The sequence below is a fragment of the Gymnoscopelus microlampas genome, assembly GCF_963454915.1.
Source record: "Gymnoscopelus microlampas genome assembly, chromosome: 17".
In the NCBI taxonomy this organism is placed as follows: Eukaryota; Metazoa; Chordata; class Actinopteri; order Myctophiformes; family Myctophidae; genus Gymnoscopelus; species Gymnoscopelus microlampas.
The window spans coordinates 46,525,647-46,543,146 of NC_139954.1; the positions used below are offsets into that span (position 1 = coordinate 46,525,647).

The following is a 17,500-nucleotide window of genomic DNA, read 5'->3' on the forward strand; positions in this document are numbered from 1 at the left end:
AAAACAGATCTGTAAACGCTCTGTACTTGATACAACACATCTGTAAACCCTCTTTACTTGATAAAAACGGATATGTAAACCCTCTGTACTTGATAAAACGGATATGTAAACCCTCTGTACTTGATAAAACAGATCTGTGCACCCTCTGTACTTGATAAAACGGATATATCTGTACTTGATAAAACAGATCTGTACACCCTCTGTACTTGATAAAACGGATCTGTAAACCCTCTGTACTTGATCACGATGATATCATTAACCCATTAAAACCAGGAAAGCATTTGTGTCACTTTAGATTTGAACCACTTTAACCATTATTTTGTACTTTGGCTACTTTTGAAACATTGTGACCTTTTGTGCAAATCGTTGGAATATAACATTTTTTAAATAACATGTTTAACTCAAATCTTTGCTTCTGGGGGTCCCTGGTACAACATATTTTTAGATGGGGGTCGGCGGCAAATACATATGATTTTGAGGGGCCTTGACATGAAAAAGATTGAAAACCACTGATATAGAAACAAACGTTTTTCAGAAAACTGTTAGGATTTAGAAGACATTTGTAGAATCGACCTCAGGTCTTAATGGGTTAATCGCAATTAGTTTTGCCACAATGATCGTCCCATCCCTAGTGAGGACCAAATATGCTCACAATTATATAGTAGAATGTGAGAATAGACCATTGACCTGGTCCTCACAAGTGGAATGATCGTTTTATGGTTAAAAAAAAAATCTATCTTTAGAGTTAGGTTTAGGGGTTAGGCTTAGAGGTTTCCCTTTTTATGCGTATTTGTGCAGCGATGTCACTCACCGGAAAATGGCCGATGTACAAGTTCAGCCACGCGTTGTGACCTTATAGACTGGCTATAGCTGGCTAATGTCAGCTGTTTTCAATGCCGTCCGAAAATGGTGTTGTTCTCACAACTATAGTAATACAAACCTGTGCGTGTGTGTGTTTTCAGGACATTCAACAGAGACATGGTCTGGCTAACTCCATCTCCTCTTACCTCATCAAGCCTGTACAGAGGATCACCAAGTACCAGCTACTGCTGAAGGTAACACACACACACACACACACACACACACACACACACACACACACACACACACACACCCACACACACACACACACACAGACAGAGACACAGACAGACAGACAGACAGAACTATTGGGGTCGCTGCACGTTTGACAGAGGGGATCAGGTTTGTTGGCCTTCAGAGGCCCCCTAGTGGTGGCCTGGGTTAATAAGATGTTACCTTATTAACCTTGTATTTCTCCTCTCCTCTCCTCTAGGAGTTATTATCGTGCTGTGAGGAAGGTAAAGGGGAGATAAAGGATGGTTTGGAGGTGATGCTGGGAGTTCCTAAGAGAGCTAATGATGCCATGCATATCGCCCTGTTGGAGGGTAACACACACACACACACACACACACACACACACACACACACACACACACACACACACACACACACACACACACACACACACACACACACACACACATGTACAGACATGTACAGACATAAGGCCCCTGACCCCTCATCCTCGTCCTCTAGGTGTTGACCCCTGACCCCTCGTCCTCTAGGTGTTGACCCCTGACCCCTGTCCCCTGACCCTCCAGGTTTCCAGGTGAACCTGGACGTCCAGGGTGAGCTGATCCTTCAGGACAGCTTCCAGGTGTGGGACCCAAAGTCTCTGATCCGGAAGGGACGTGACCGCCACCTCTTCCTGTTCGAGATGTCTCTGGTGTTCAGCAAGGAGATCAAAGACTCAGCCAGCAGGAGCAAGTACCAATACAAGAACAAACTACTGGTGAGAGAGAGAGAGAGAGAGAGAGAGAGAGAGAGAGAGAGAGAGAGAGAGAGAGAGAGAGAGAGAGAGAGAGAGAGAGAGAGAGAGAGAGAGAGAGAGAGAGAGAGAGAGAGAGAGAGAGAGAGAGAGAGAGAGAGAGAGAGAGAGAGAGAGAGAGAGAGAGAGAGAGAGAGAGAGAGATTTTTTTTATTTTAAAAGCTCTTTGTTAAACCACTCCTTTCCAGTTCAGCTCATAGCATTACAATAGTTAACCAATTCAGCTCATCTCAAAATACTACACAAACCAAAAACAACAAAAACTAGAAAAAGTGCTCCTCGGAGCACAGGTCTCCGCCAGGTCAGGTAGGTTATTGTGGTCTCCTGGTGGCGCTATAATAGGCCAATGTGAAAAGGGTTTCTTATTAGGCCTTGCACGGCAATCGGACACTGCATTCATGATTTGAGGCATTTTGTTCAAAAATTGTGTTTTGCTAAATTAGACCTGCTGGTGGCGCTATAACAGGCCACTGTTAAAAGGGTGGCATTTGTTCAGGGGTGCACATAACTTTTTAGGTCTAGTACTCAGAAGAGCACCTGGCGATGTGACTCGGTGCACATAAATGGTTCCGTCCCGTTTTGTCGAGTCAGCACGGTGCCCACCGGACAGTTTTGTCAACGGGGGGGGGGTGGGGTGCAGCTGCGCGAAAAAAAAAAAGAAAAGGACGCTCTGCTTGCAAATTACGCCGATTTTCGCCGTTTTTTTCTCTCACACCGTTTGGTGAAGCCCCCAAGGTTGGTGCCCTGTGCTGCGCTGCTTTTATCCGCCAGATTGGAACGTTCACTGCATATTTGGCGCCATCACGGTGCGTTCATCCTCGGTGACGAGTGCCTCTAACAGCCGCTGCTGGCTGCGTGCACGCAGCGAGGCAATGCGAGGCGATGCGAGACACTCACACAATCACGTGCAGCATGCGTCCTCTCCCCCTCCGCCTAATGGCTGTGTATGGGGCCGACGCGTGCTTTAGCGTGATTGTGAGTGTGGCTTCAGGAATTAAATTCCTAGCCTCGATCTCCAGGCTTTTATTTTTTAGTTTTGCTAAAAAATAAAAGCTTGGAAATTCCTGTCCCAGCTGTTGGTACGCAAAAGCGCCTCGCGTCGTCTGATGTGGTGCTCATTTTTTATTTTGGGTGCGCATGCGCACCTGCGCACCAGTTATGTGCACCCCTGCATTTGTTCCTCAACATAGTGTGAATGTGCGTGCAAAGTGTGACCGCAATCGGACGCTGCGTTCATGATTTGCGGCATTTTGTTCAAAACAAGCCACTACTGCAACTGTAGATGTCAGTCTTAGCCAATCAGGATGGAATATGAAAAATCAAACACATCCGTCTTGATCACATGACTATAGAGATCATGTGTACCGATTTGCGTGAAATTTGGATAAAATCGGAAGGAGTAATATAAAAAAAGTGTTATACATAAGTTGGCCTCCTGGTGGCGCTCTAAAAGGCAGATGTGAAAAATGCAGGGCAAAGGTTTTTCCTTGACCTCTATAGAGAGCGCATACAAAGTTTTACACATATCGGTGCAGTTATAGGTAAAAACACGAATCGGCCTGTTATAGCGCCACCATGAGGCTGATTTGAACATTTTCCCCTGCTGTCATTTCTTCCTTGGCATAGTGGAAATATGCGTGCAAAATTTCACGGAAATTGCATGCTGTGTTCATGATTTGAGGCATTTTGTTCAAAACGGAGCACTCCTGCAAACTTTGGAAGCCATTTTTAGCCAATCAGGATGGGATATGAAAAATCTGAAAGACCCGTTTTGTTTTATGACTACAGAGATACTGTGTACCGATTTGTGGGATTTTTGGACAAAATATGTAGGAGTACTGCCAAAAAATATGTTTTGCACAAATCTGCCTCCTGGTGGCGCTATAAAAGGCCCATGTGAAAAATTTGGGGCAGAGGTTCTGCTGTGACATCCAGGGAGTGTGTGTGCACAGTTTCGCTGCGATCAAGCCAACGGTGCCGGAGATTAGCTGTACACAGTCAGAATGACACACACACACACGGATGGACGGACGGACAGGGGGCAAAACATACTCTCTCGCCATGCCTTTTGGCCTGGCGGAGACAATAAATAAATATAACCTTCCACTAGAAGCAAAGAACCAGCTCTCCCCCTTCCTGTGGTAGACACAACACCCCCTCAACACCCCCGATGTAATTGAAACCTTCCAGATCGTTTGTTAACTTATAGTAGGCATGCTCAACTCTTAAGTCGGGCAGCTACCATCCCTGTTAAAACCTGCACTGGATCTGTAGACCCGTCCCCCTTTATCTTGTTTCTCCTCGTGATCCAGATTGCAAGTTTAACCATTCCAGACGGTAGACATAACATTGAGCAGTGTGTGTACAATCCTTTTTGCTGCAGAATAATTTGGACCAAAAATGAATTGTTCAAACGAAAAACACTCACCTAGTCCTGAAAACCACATCTTTAACAAATCTATAAAATAAATCAGGTTTAGAGTTAGGGAGGGCGTGCTGTGGAATGATTTGATAATCAAACAGGTGTTCACACAATATTTGAACAATGACAGGATATGTTTCCCTCCCTCCCTCCTGTGTGCAGACCTCAGATCTAGGGGTGACAGAGCACATTGAAGGGGACCCCTGTAAGTTTGCTCTGTGGTCAGGAAGGACCCCCAGCTCTGACAACAAGACTGTGCTGAAGGTAAGACCTTTATACATAGAAAACCATTAGACCTGAAGATAAGACCTTTATACATAGAGATGAACCATTAGACCTGAAGATAAGACCTTTATACATAGAGATGAACCATTAGACCTGAAGATAAGACCTTTATACATAGAGATGAACCATTAGACCTGACGCCGTGCATACAAAATGCCCTTTTCACACTTTAAAGATTTCTCCAAAATGTTCAAAAATTCTTGTATATCTGCCAATCCAAAATAGCAGATATGCAAGCTCACAGCGTGTCACTTTGTGCCGTGCTGCAAGCTTGTACATCTGCTATTGTATTTAAATAGCAGATGTACAAAATCTTTCAAGATCTATGTAAATCTTGATATAAGTATAAAAAGGTTTGAATTGGTTAACTGTTTGGTGTAACTGCTGTTGGGGACCCCATTGAACACCCTCGAGGACCTCTGTGGGTCTTCGGACCCTACTTTTAAAACCCCTTGGTTAAAGGACCATCCTGGTGTGAATAAACAACTACTTCTTTAAGCCAGTAAGACCTGAGGTCTAGGTTCTACAAATGGCAAACCGTTTTCTGAAAAACTACATCAGTGGTTCCCTGTCAAGGACCCCCACAATTATATGTATGTGGCCGCGGACCCCCATCTTAAAATATGCTGTTCCAGGGACCCCCAGAAGCAAAGATTTGAGTTAGAAATGTTTGCTTTTAAAATATGTATTACGGTACTCATGATTATTTTTAAATAGTGACACTCACTCATATAGCTTACACACTCATGTAGACACACACTCACTCATATAGACACACACTCACTCATATAGTCACACACTCATATAGACACACACTCATATAGACACACACTCATATAGACACACACTCACTCATATAGACACACACTCACTCATATAGACACACTCATATAGACACACACTCTCATACACACTTGATCTGCTCTTTTTTTCCTCTACACCAAACTTCTTTGCCGATCCACAGGCTCACAACGCCGCGATGTGAGCTTGTGGATCTGCTATTTTCGGCTAATGTTCCCCTCAGAAATTGAATAAGGATTCCCGTTGAAGTGGTTAAAAACTAGAACCAGGAGACCTGGTACTGTCAGACCCCTAGTGGTTGAAATCTGAATGGCCGGACTTCTCATGACGTGTGTGCAGAGGAAAAGAGGGACAGAAAAGAGGGACAAAAGGAAGAGAGGGACAAAAGGGACGAAAGAGGGACAGACAAAGCCTCATGTAGGCCGACCCCAAAAATGTGGAATGCCCTACCAAAAGGAGTGAAGCAGTGTAAAACCCTACTCACTTTCAAAACTGCCCTTTCGGAGGCTGCAATTCCAAACTGGCCCTTATCAAAGTCTTAACCTACACCCCCCCGCCCTCCTCAAACTGTTTACTGTACATATATATATATTTTTTCATACCTTGAACTTTCAAGCTATTTGTATGATGTTCTGCATGGTAATGTATATCTGTCTGTTTTTTAATGTCATCATGATTTGAGTGCGTGGGGATCTCATTTGAAACAAGCCGTTGGCTTTTATGAGCGATCCAGTTTAGAGGACGTTGTATTGTGAACTGTACTTCCATGTCTTTCTAAGTAAAGTATTCAATCAATCAATCAATCTAGGGGTCCCGGGCCCCCTGTTATAATGTTTGTAATGGTTGCCATGGTTCCCAGGCTTCCAGCATGGAGGCCAAACAGGAGTGGATTAAGAACATCAGGGAGGTCATCCAGGAGAGAATGACCCATCTGAAGGGGGCGCTAAAGGAACCTCTTCACCTGCCCAAAACCCTGCCCAAACCCAGAAGCATGAAGAGGTACACACACACACACACACACACACGCACACTCACACGCACGCGCGCACACTCACGATGGGTACACGATGCGGTGCGGGTCACATGCACGCGATATTTATTAATAATGAATTAAACTACTATAAAACAACAGTAACAAAAACACACTCTTAGTCTTACCAGCCTCCAGTGGTGGAAAATAGCAGATCTACAAGCTCACAATGCCTTGCGCTTGTAGATCTGCTATTTTCACGTGGTTACTGTATTGTTTTATAATAATAATCGAAATCTACAAAGTAAGTAGTAACTAAAGTTCAAATAATTGTAGTGGAGTAAAAGTACAATATTTGCCTCTGAAATGTAGTGGAGTTACTGGAGTATTAGAAATTGGAAATACTCGAGAGTCAAGTGCAAGTACCTCAAAATTGTACTTGAGTACATGTACTTAAAGACGTATGCCAAAATCCATTCGAAAAAAATGCTTTTCACTGTTCTCAGATATTGATATGCGATTAAAATGTGATTAATTGTGATTAATTAATTACAAAGTCTCTAATTAATTAGATTATTTTTAGTGGAATACTTATATTCAATCAATCAATACTATATACACTATATATATATAATATTTTATATATATATATATATATATATATATATATATATATATATATATATATATATATATATATATATATATATATATATGTATATGTACTTTTAGTGCACACAAAGTATTGATTATTATAGTCAAATAAAAAAAGTACGTACCATGTCTTTGTGTAGTTGTACATAGTGCCACGACAATGTGTTGGTCACAAAATGTAAATACCCACTGATCTATTGACCCAGTTATCTACAGCAGCCAGCAGAGGGCAGTGTGACTCCAGGCATGAGTGTAAACCGTGACATCTTTACATCTCTGACTAATTCACCACATGATGAAGAGTCTGTATTAGAGATAGCCTGGCACCTCTGAGCTTAGCCTAGAGGAGGCCTTTATGACCTCTGACCTTAGCCTAGAGGAGGCCTTTATGACCAAGGTCTTTAAATACCAACCACTCCTACATACCATCTCTGAGCTGGGCTTTAGGTGCAGACTATTGGTTTTTATATTTGGCAGCCTGGGACATTATACCCACAGACTGGTTGTTAGAGGGTTTCAACAACTTGGGATGCACAGAAAGGCTGGCAAAAAGGCTGGCAAGTTATTGTGCCGTCTCTGCTATAATTGGCAGCCGCCATATATGGTGGAGACGCGGTAACTTATACCCATAGAGTACTGAGTACTTATACCCATAGAGTACTCAGTCAAATGCTTATTGTATCATGAAGACACATGCCATGATTTTGTGAATGTAACCTTACTGCACCTATAATATTTGTGTCCCTGTATGTTTCACCTTTATGTGGACATAAATAAACAAGTGTGTGTGTGTGTGTGTGTGTGTGTGTGTGTGTGTGTGTGTGTGTGTGTGTGTGTGTGTGTGTGTGTGTGTGTTGTGTAGGGACGGGGGGGAGGACGAGGACGGCAGCAGCAGCCAGCCAGACACCGTGTCCATTGCCTCGCGGACGTCTCAGAACACTATGGACAGCGACAAGGTAAGACTGTTAGCTTCATGCTAACACCACGGTTCTCCTCAGAAAAGGGATGCTAGGGTTCAAGTGGTTAAGGTAAAACAAAAAATTCATATCACACAAAGATTTGGCGGACCCCCTGTAGTAACTCTGAGGACCCCTAGGGGTCCCGGACCCCCTGTTGAAGACCCCTGTGCTACAGGGTTTCCCATGCATCCTCACTGGGTGACAGCAGGGGCTCCCCACTGCTACAGGGTTTCCCATGCATCTACACTTGGTGACAGCAGGGGCTCCCCACTGCTACAGGGTTTCCCATGCATCCTCACTGGGTGACAGCAGGGGCTCCCCACTGCTACAGGGTTTCCCATGCATCCTCACTGGGTGACAGCAGGGGCTCCGGGCTGGTTGCTGAAATGTTTGTGTCGCCTGAACAGAAAATAGAAGCCAGGAGACGTAGCTCTAACTTCTTTAATAAATAATTATTATGATGACACAGATGCTTTCTCGGTCTTAATGGGTTTTGTTCTGTTTATGGAGATAAACATAATGTTGAGTTGTGTTTATGGAGATAAACATAATGTTGAGTTGTGTTTATGGAGATAAACATAATGTTGAGTTGTGTTTATAGAGATAAACATAATGTTGAGCTGCAGTGTTGTTTTGACAGCCTGTCATATTTTAGTCATCAGATTTTTTTAAGTCTAGTTTTAGTTTACTAAATATATGATTTTAGATCTTTACACACACACACACACACACACACACACACACACACACACACACACACACACACACACACACACACACACACACACACCATGCCCTATGCAGAGTAACAGGCTTGCATTAAATGGCTCAAATGTTTTGGAGTGCGTGAGAGTGAGTGGCCCTCATTTATCAACGCGGTGTAGACCAAATAATGGGCGTACGGCGAGATCACCGCAATTTTCGGCATTTATCAATATATCCTGACGTGGGCTTTATCCTACGGTACGCTGAGATCTCACGTCTGGTCGGGACCAGTTGTTGACGTTGGCTGCACCCGTTTATTCCATCCTAGACCTGCGGAGCAGCATTGTTTGACTGTCTGAGAGGCATTGGACACCTAATCCACTCATAAATCTGTATATCTACACTATTCAATTCAATTCAATTCAATTTCAATTTTATTAAAGTGTCAAATCACAACACAAATTACACTAATAAATAATCCCTGTGAAAATATAACATTTTATAAAGTAATTTAAACAAACTGCTTTAACAGTCATTCAGATAAGATTGTAGATCTGTCTGTATTGAAAATAGCAGATCTACAAGCTCACAAGCCAGCAACGCGTTGTGAGCTTGTAGATCTGCTATTTTCAAAATATACGGGCGCTTTCTGCGAGAGCACTCTTCTGCGCGAGCACCGGTCTAACAGGCGGCGCTGCTGTTATATTTTCATGGCCACCGGGAGATCAGACATTTAACCCATGGTCCAACACACACCAGCCTTCATTCATTAATGTTCTCTCCAGGCTATCTCTCATTAATGCGGAGCGGGACGGGACTCGCCCGTCCGACGGTCCGAGTCTCACTGGGAGATGGGAGTAGCCTACATGAGGGCTTTATTTTAGTGTAACTCGAACGCGCACTGCTCGGTATGGGTTAAATACATTAATCTACAAAAGTATTCCATTCATGCCGATGTGATTGGTATCATAATATGTCATTCATGTAGGCTACAAGCCTACGTGACAATACGCTACGGGCGTGTGTGTGTGTGTGTGAGAGAGAGAGAGAGAGAGCGAGCGAGAGAGGCGTGTGCGTGTGCGTGTGCGGCGAGGCCAGCGGGGGGGGGGGGGGCTGTTTCTTATTGGCTTTTCATGTCTTTGGTCGTATTCTGGTTCGTCTTCATGTCGTAAAATCGGGGCGTTTTGAGAATATTTATGGGGCGTGTTATTTAAATGACGCTCGTTTCAGCCGTGACATTTATCAACGCTGGGACCAAGTGTAAGCTCGGATCAGCTGTGTAGGATGCGTTGATAAATGTGACTTCGACGTTGGTGTACGCCGAATATATGGAAAAATATACGGCGGTTTATACGCTGCGTTGATAAATGAGGGCCAGTCTGTCTGTCTGTCTGTCTGCCCCTCTCTCACTCTTGCTCGCTCTCGCTCCCGTCTTGCTCCCTCAATTTCAATTAAATTGGCTTTATTGGCATGAATGTAACAATAACAATATTGCCAAAGCATCGAGTGCAGTAAATTCTCTCTCTGTGGGGGTGTGTGGGGGGCAGAACATTATATTCAGCTCTTAGTTTGTTTGGAGTCAGTTGAAACCAGCTCAATGTTTACAAACATTACTATAGAGTTGGGACGATAATCGTTATTATTGTAATACTGTACTGTATATGTTTATCACGATAAGAAAACACAATAATGATATCGCAGATATTTTGAATGTATCTTGAAATTGTCTGATACTGTTGTACTGGGAGCTGACCAGTACAACCACAGTATAATACTGTTGTACTGGGAGCTGACCGGTACAACCACAGTATAATACTGTTGTACTGGGAGCTGACCAGTACAACCACAGTATAATACTGTTGTACTGGGAGATGACCAGTACAACCACAGTATAATACTGTTGTACTGGGAGATGACCACAAGCACATTCTCCCTCTCCCTCTCTCTGTCTCTCTCTCTGTCTCTCTGTGTCTCTCTCTCTCTCTCTCTCTCTGTCTCTCTCTGTCTGTCTGTCTGTCTGTCTGTCTGTCTGTCTGTCTGTCTGTCTGTCTGTCTGTCTGTCTGTCTGTCTGTCTGTCTATGTGTGTGTGTGTGTGTGTGTGTGTGTTTTCTCTCTCTCTGTGTGCTGTAATAACAGTTCAGCCTTGGCCAAGTCAGATGTTCCACTACGTGTGTGTGTGTGTGTGTGTGTGTGTGTGATGCATGCATTGTTTACTACAGCAGTGTTTTTCACCCTACCTTAATGACTCTAAACATGAGATAAATGTACAGGTTGAACCAGGTTCTGAATCAATGCAGCTCCAGCTGTCAGGATTCTATAGAGCAGTGGTTCTCAACATGTGGGTCGGGACCAGAGCACGTGAGCGGAGCGGAGCGGGTGGAAATGCCGCTCGGCACTCCAGGGGGCTGGTTTCACGCTCGCTATTCGCTCACGTCAACTCCCCCCGCGCTCCGCACCCCGTCGCTCCTCGCTCACGTTGATTTGCGCAAATCTCGCTCCACGCTCCGCTCAAACCGGGTCGCTCAACAGTAAAAAAAAGAAAAGAAAAAGAAAGTAGAAATTCTAATGTCATCTCGGTGCGCTGTGCACTGCGGATGTCTGTGTCTCTGAGTCCGTGCGACCGGGCATGCTCAAACATTCGGTGCGCGGCCCCCGCGAGGGCGGCCTGGAGCGGGAGGCGGTCCTCGCTCTGAGTAGCGCTCCAACCTTTTTATAACCAGCTCCGCGCTCACGTCAAAATCGTGTCGCTCCGCTCGCGCTCCGCTCCACATACTCTGGTCGGGACCCACAGATGACATTGAAGGGACAACGTAATGACTTGTAATGGCTTCATCCGTGTGTTGCCAGCGTTTTTTTAACCGTGTTTTGACGATCTTTGGAGAGCCGCAGAACGCAAGCCCCTTTTTTGGAATGGAACGTTTTGAAACAACGTAGATCTACGTCCTTTGCACTCAATGTGTTAAGACCTTACAAGAAAAAGGTTATCAACAAACTATTATATAGAAACTGGTCAAACATTGGGCAAATTGTCGAATAAGTGGCAAACATTTTGTTGCAATGTGTTGTGAGCTTGTACTGTAGATCGGCTATTTTCACAATATTTATCTGTGGAACCGATAAACTAAATGTAATGCCTCAGTTTCTACAGAGCTTGTCAGGGTGTGGGGTCCCCAGTTCAAATATGATTATTTGGGGCGGGTCCCCAGTTCAAATATGATTATTTTGGGGCGGAGAAAAGGTTGAGAACCTCTGTTCTACGGCCAACCATATTATGGAAAATGTTTTTTTCTGCCATTTTCAAAAATGGCAGATCTACAAACTCATTTTTATGTGGATAAAGTGCTTAAAATGATTGTGACGCTATATTAACTAGTATAGTGTGTGTGTGTGCGTGTGTGTGTGTGCGTGTGTGTGTGTGTGTGTGTGTGTGTGTGTGTGTGTGTGTGTTGTGGTGAGTGTGGTTTATTTGCACATATACTCTACCATAATTCTGTCTGTCTGTGTCTCAAAATAGACTATTATGGAAAATGACTGGTCCAGTGTTTTGCTTTAAATTGCTGACATTATAGTTTCACACCAGTTAAAGTGACGCTGTGTGTGTGTGTGTGTGTGTGTGTGTGTTTGTGTGCGTGTGTGTGTCCACTTCCTTGTTTGTACACACGTTGTTAAAAAGCCATCGCGGAATCGCCAACTCTGTGACGCACTGTGTGTGTGTGCGTGGTTTTTTTGGTAACTTGACTAAAAGTCAGTTGTATATTACCACAATGTAGAAATACTCTGTTACATATATTACCACAATGTAGAAATACTCTGTTACATATATTACCACAATGTAGAAATACTCTGTTACATATATTACCACAATGTAGAAATACTCTGTTACATATATTACCACAATGTAGAAATACTCTGTTACATATATTATCACAATGTAGAAAAAATACTCTGTTACATATATTACCACAATGTAGAAATACTCTGTTACAAGTCAAAGTCCCGTTTTCAAAGTTTTACTCGAGTAAAAGTGCAAAAGTATTGACGTCAAAATGTAGTTTAACAGTGCGCACACACACACTCTGGGCCAGACCTAGACGGTGTAAACAGAAGCTCCGCCCAAGAAAATGACGTAGAGTTTACAAATCTGTTTACATGCTCCCTCATTCCCTCAATGAAACAAGGGTTTTGATTGGTCGAAAAATATAGTTTCCGGAGGAAAGGACCGTCGTCCATGTCGTCCATGTCGTCCATGTCGTCCATGCTGTGTGTGTGTGTGTGTGTGTGTGTGTGTGTGTGTGTGTGTGTGTGTGTGTGCGTGTGTGTGTGCGTGTCAATGAATCAGGTCATTCACAACGAAATGTTACGACAACCATCTGCTGGTCATATGACTCTCTCTCTCACTGTCTGTCTCTTTTTCTCTCTGTATGTCTCTCTTTCTCTCTCTCTCTCTCTCTCTCTCTAACATAGGGCTTCTGAAAATGATTAAGAATGTCACTGACTGCCATTGAGTGAGAAGGAAATAAATATGCACACACACACACACACACACACACACACACACACACACACACACACACACACACACACACACACACACACACACACACACACACACACACACACAGCGATGTGCCCTTTACAACCAGACACAAAGCATACAGCTGTGTGCATGTGTCAGAGAGAGGGAGAGAGAGAGAGTTAGACAGAGGTAGTAAGTGAACGAGAGAGAGGGCGTGTCTCAGTCTGTGGCAAAGACAGAGCAAGGGAGGTGACAGAGAGAGAGAGTAGTGACACGAAACATTGACAGAGAGCCTGAGAGAGAGGGACAGACAGACAGACAGACAGACAGACAGACAGACAGGCATGCCCAAGTGGATGAATTTTAAACTTTTCAAGGAGAGCAGCCGAGTGAGTAACCAGTGTTACACTGATTATTGTTACCTTAGCACTGTTAACTGTTACCTTAACACTGTTCGCTTAACGTGTTACTTTACTGTTGTTACACTTTTACTTGAATGCTTTTCACAATAACAGTGAAATTACTATATGTATGTATGTATGTATGTATGTATGTATGTATGTATGTATGTATGTGTGTGTGTGTGTGTGTGTGTGTGTGTGTGTGTGTGTGTGTGTGTGTGTGTGTGTGTGTGTGTGTGTGTGTGTGTGTGTGTGTGTGTGTGTGTGTGTGTGTGTGTCCTACTATAATTCTAGTAACGTCTGTCTGTCTGTCTGTCTGTAGTGGTGAGTGTCTGTAGTGGTAGGTGAAGCTACCCGGTTCTCCTCAGTGGCAGGACCAATTGCTCTGATTTTGCACACAGCCATTGACCATTACCATCTGAACTTAACTGTGAAGCCCGTTTTTCAATTTCATCAAATCTCAGCTTCTTAATAGCGTTTATGTGTCAAACAATGTCGCCTCCCGGGTTGCCAGATCATGTGCGCATATCCCCCCACGGATGCGTCGACCGGGTATGGTCTAGTATGTATAATCTACACTCCACCGTCTCTTTGTCCACATCTTCAGTGAAATACTTCCATACAAACGAACACCTAGCGGCCTGTTGTTGTTTAGCTGCTGCTGTGTTCGCTACCATGTTATTTGTATACAACTAGATCCCGGAAAAGACGCTAGCGCAACACCGGCCCTGTTCCACTTCCCACCGGATCCCCTCTCCCACCGGATCCCCTTTCCCACCGGATCCCCTTTCCCACCGGATCCCCTTTCCCACCGGATCCCCTCTCCCACCGGATCGCTGCTATGTGCGGCGGACGAATGTTGTGTTTGTGTGGGTGACTGGATAATACGTTTTGTTTATAATCTTTGTCATTTTAAAAAGAAAAGTGTACAGGGGTGACTGTAGTTGAAATTAGCTTTGCTACCTTGCAGGACTGCGTTTTTTTTTTTTTTTTTCAATAAATACAAATAAATAAACCAACTAGTTGACTAGTACCAACAAGGTCAACTAGTGGTTATACTAGTCGACTTGTTGGTGAAAGCCCTAGTGTGTGTGTGTGTGTGTGTGTGTGTGTGTGTGTGTGTGTGTGTGTGTGTGTGTGTGTGTGTGTGTGTGTGTGTGTGTGTGTGTGTGTGTGTGTTTTATTATTGTTCTGAAGCACAGTAGAATATGAGAAATAGACGTTTTGAGGAACCATTTTCCGGTTTCCTCACAATAAAAAGTTATTTTTACCGTTTAAAAAATATTTGTAGAGATACGTTTACTATTGGGATAAGGATCAGGATAGACATTTAGAGGTTGGGTTTAGGAGTTAAACATGGTTACTTGCCTCGTGTCACGCACCCAAAAAATAGCTGATCTACAGTATAAGCGAGCTTATAAGTGAGTTTATCGACTTCATGGCTTTAGGCTTGTGGTTAAAAATGGCAACAAAAAAAACCCTGCCGTTTAAAAAATTATAGTTTTGCAAACCTGTGTGTGTGTGTGTGTGCGCGCCGCTGGTTAATGTTTGTTGGATAGTTAATGTGTCTCTTGTAGGAAAGGTCTGCATGTTAGGTATTGATTATAGTCCTAGATTAATGATTAGTTCATATTAAATCATAACCTGATGATGATGTCACGTAACTGGCTTCTTGCATGTCGTAAAGGTGTGTGTGTGTGTGTGGGGGGGGGTTGATTAATGGTTAAACAGGGTGTGTGTGAGTTAGTCACAGAGACACGCAGAGAGCGAGTGTGTGATAGAGCGAGAGCACTAGCAGGGACTATTTATCAGTGGTGTAAAGTAACTAAGTACATTTACTCAAGTACTGTACTTAAGTAAATTCTTTAGGTATTTTTACTTTCCTAGAGTATTTCCAGTTTTCAGTACTTTTACATCTACTCCACTACATCTCCGAGGCAAATATTGTACTTTTACTCCACTACAATTAATCTAAAACTTCAGTCACTAGTTACTTTGTAGATATAGATTATTATCACAAAACATACATTACCCACTTCAACCATGTATACATTTCGGCCATTTGAAAATAGCAGATCTACAAGCTCACAATGGGTCACAATGCGATGCATTGTGGGCTTGTAGATCGTCTATTTTCAAAAGATTTTCTAATACATTTTGAACTTGTGAAATGGGACATTCTACACAATGAGTACTTCTACTTTTGGTACTTTAAGTATTTGTTTATGCCGGGACTTTTACTCAAGTAAGTAACTAAGTCCATTTTGAATATGGGACCTCTACTTGTAACAGAGTATTTCTACAATGCAGTATTGATACTTTTACTTAAGTAAAGCATTTGAGTACTTCTTCCGTCACTTCCGACACCAAGGAGCTAACATCCTGTTTCTAAATGACACCAAGGAGCTAACATCCTGTTTCTAAATGACACCAAGGAGCTAACGTCCTGTTTCTAAATGACACCAAGGAGCTAACATCCTGTTTCTAAATGACACCAAGGAGTTAACATCTTGTTTCTAAATGACACCAAGGAGCTAACATCCTGTTTCTAAATGACACTAAGGAGCTAACATCCTGTTTCTAAATGACACTAAGGAGCTAACATCCTGTTTCTAAATGACACTAAGGAGCTAACATCCTGTTTCTAAATGACACCAAGGAGCTAACATCCTGTTTCTAAATGACACCAAGGAGCTAACATCCTGTTTCTAAATGACACCAAGGAGCTAACATCCTGTTTCTAAATGACACAGAGGGGCTAACATCCTGTTTCTAAATGACACAGAGGAGCTAACATCCTGTTTCCAAGGAGCTAACATCCTGTTTCTAAGGAGCTAACATCCTGTTTCTAAGGAGCTAACATCCTCTCTCTGTCTCTCTCTCAGCTCTCAGGAGGTTGTGAGTTAACGGTGGTTCTTCAGGACTTCACAGCAGGAAGCAGTACTGAGATGTCTATCGTTTCAGGTGAGACAGTAATAATAATGATTAGTGTTATTATAGGTGAGACAGTAATAATAATGATTAGTGTTATTATAGGTGAGACAGTAATAATAATGATTAGTGTTATTATAGGTGAGACAGTGCATGTAAAAAGGACTGAATTGGTTCATGTATGTTTTGCACTAATCCAGATCTGCGAATGAACATTAAACTAAAGTTTAGTGGAGTTCAGTGTTGATTTGATTGAGTTTGTGTGTGATATTTTAGTCTAGTTTTAGTCTTCTAAATATCATAACAGTTTAGTCCAAAAAATATACAGTTGATTTAGTTGGCTAAAATGCATTTTGGCAGGGCCTCCATGGCGTCGTAATGGCTGATTATCTACAAGTTCACAACGATGACGCGTGAGCTTGTAAAGCCTATTTTCTGAACGCGTAGCCAAACATAAAATGTTGTGTCTTAGTTCTACTGGATCTCTATTCCACTAGTCTTAGATATACTGGATCTCTTCTCCACTAGTCTTAGTTCTACTGGATCTCTTCTCCACTAGTCTAAGTTCTACTGGATCTCAATTCCACTAGTCTTAGTTCTACTGGATCTCTTCTCCACTAGTCTTAGTTCTACTGGATCTCTTCTCCACTAGTCTTAGATCTACTGGATCTCTATTCCACTAGTCTTAGTTCTACTGGATCTCTTCTCCACTAGTCTAAGATCTACTGGATCTCTTCTCCACTAGTCTTAGATCTACTGGATCTCTATTCCACTAGTCTTAGTTCTACTGGATCACTTCTCCACTAGTCTTAGATCTACTGGATCTCTTCTCCACTAGTCTTAGATCTACTGGATCTCTATTCCACTAGTCTTAGTTCTACTTGATCTCTTCTCCACTAGTCTTAGATCTACTGGATCTCTTCTCCACTAGTCTTAGATCTACTGGATCTCTATTCCACTAGTCTTAGTGCTACTGGATCTCTTCTCCACTAGTCTTAGATCTACT

The 17,500-nt window shown here is 42.9% G+C and overlaps 1 protein-coding gene across 1 annotated transcript in view; it reads left to right on the forward strand.

The window, feature by feature from the left end:
- kalrna (kalirin RhoGEF kinase a) overlaps positions 1-17,500 on the forward strand; it is a 159,578-nt gene that overhangs the window by 64,252 nt on the left and 77,826 nt on the right. The window contains exons 33-39 of the mRNA XM_084085002.1: positions 963-1,055; positions 1,295-1,406; positions 1,623-1,813; positions 4,434-4,535; positions 6,217-6,356; positions 7,844-7,937; positions 16,449-16,527. Coding sequence (XP_083941128.1) covers positions 963-1,055; positions 1,295-1,406; positions 1,623-1,813; positions 4,434-4,535; positions 6,217-6,356; positions 7,844-7,937; positions 16,449-16,527 — 811 coding nt within the window. The remainder of the gene's footprint in view (positions 1-962; positions 1,056-1,294; positions 1,407-1,622; positions 1,814-4,433; positions 4,536-6,216; positions 6,357-7,843; positions 7,938-16,448; positions 16,528-17,500) is intronic.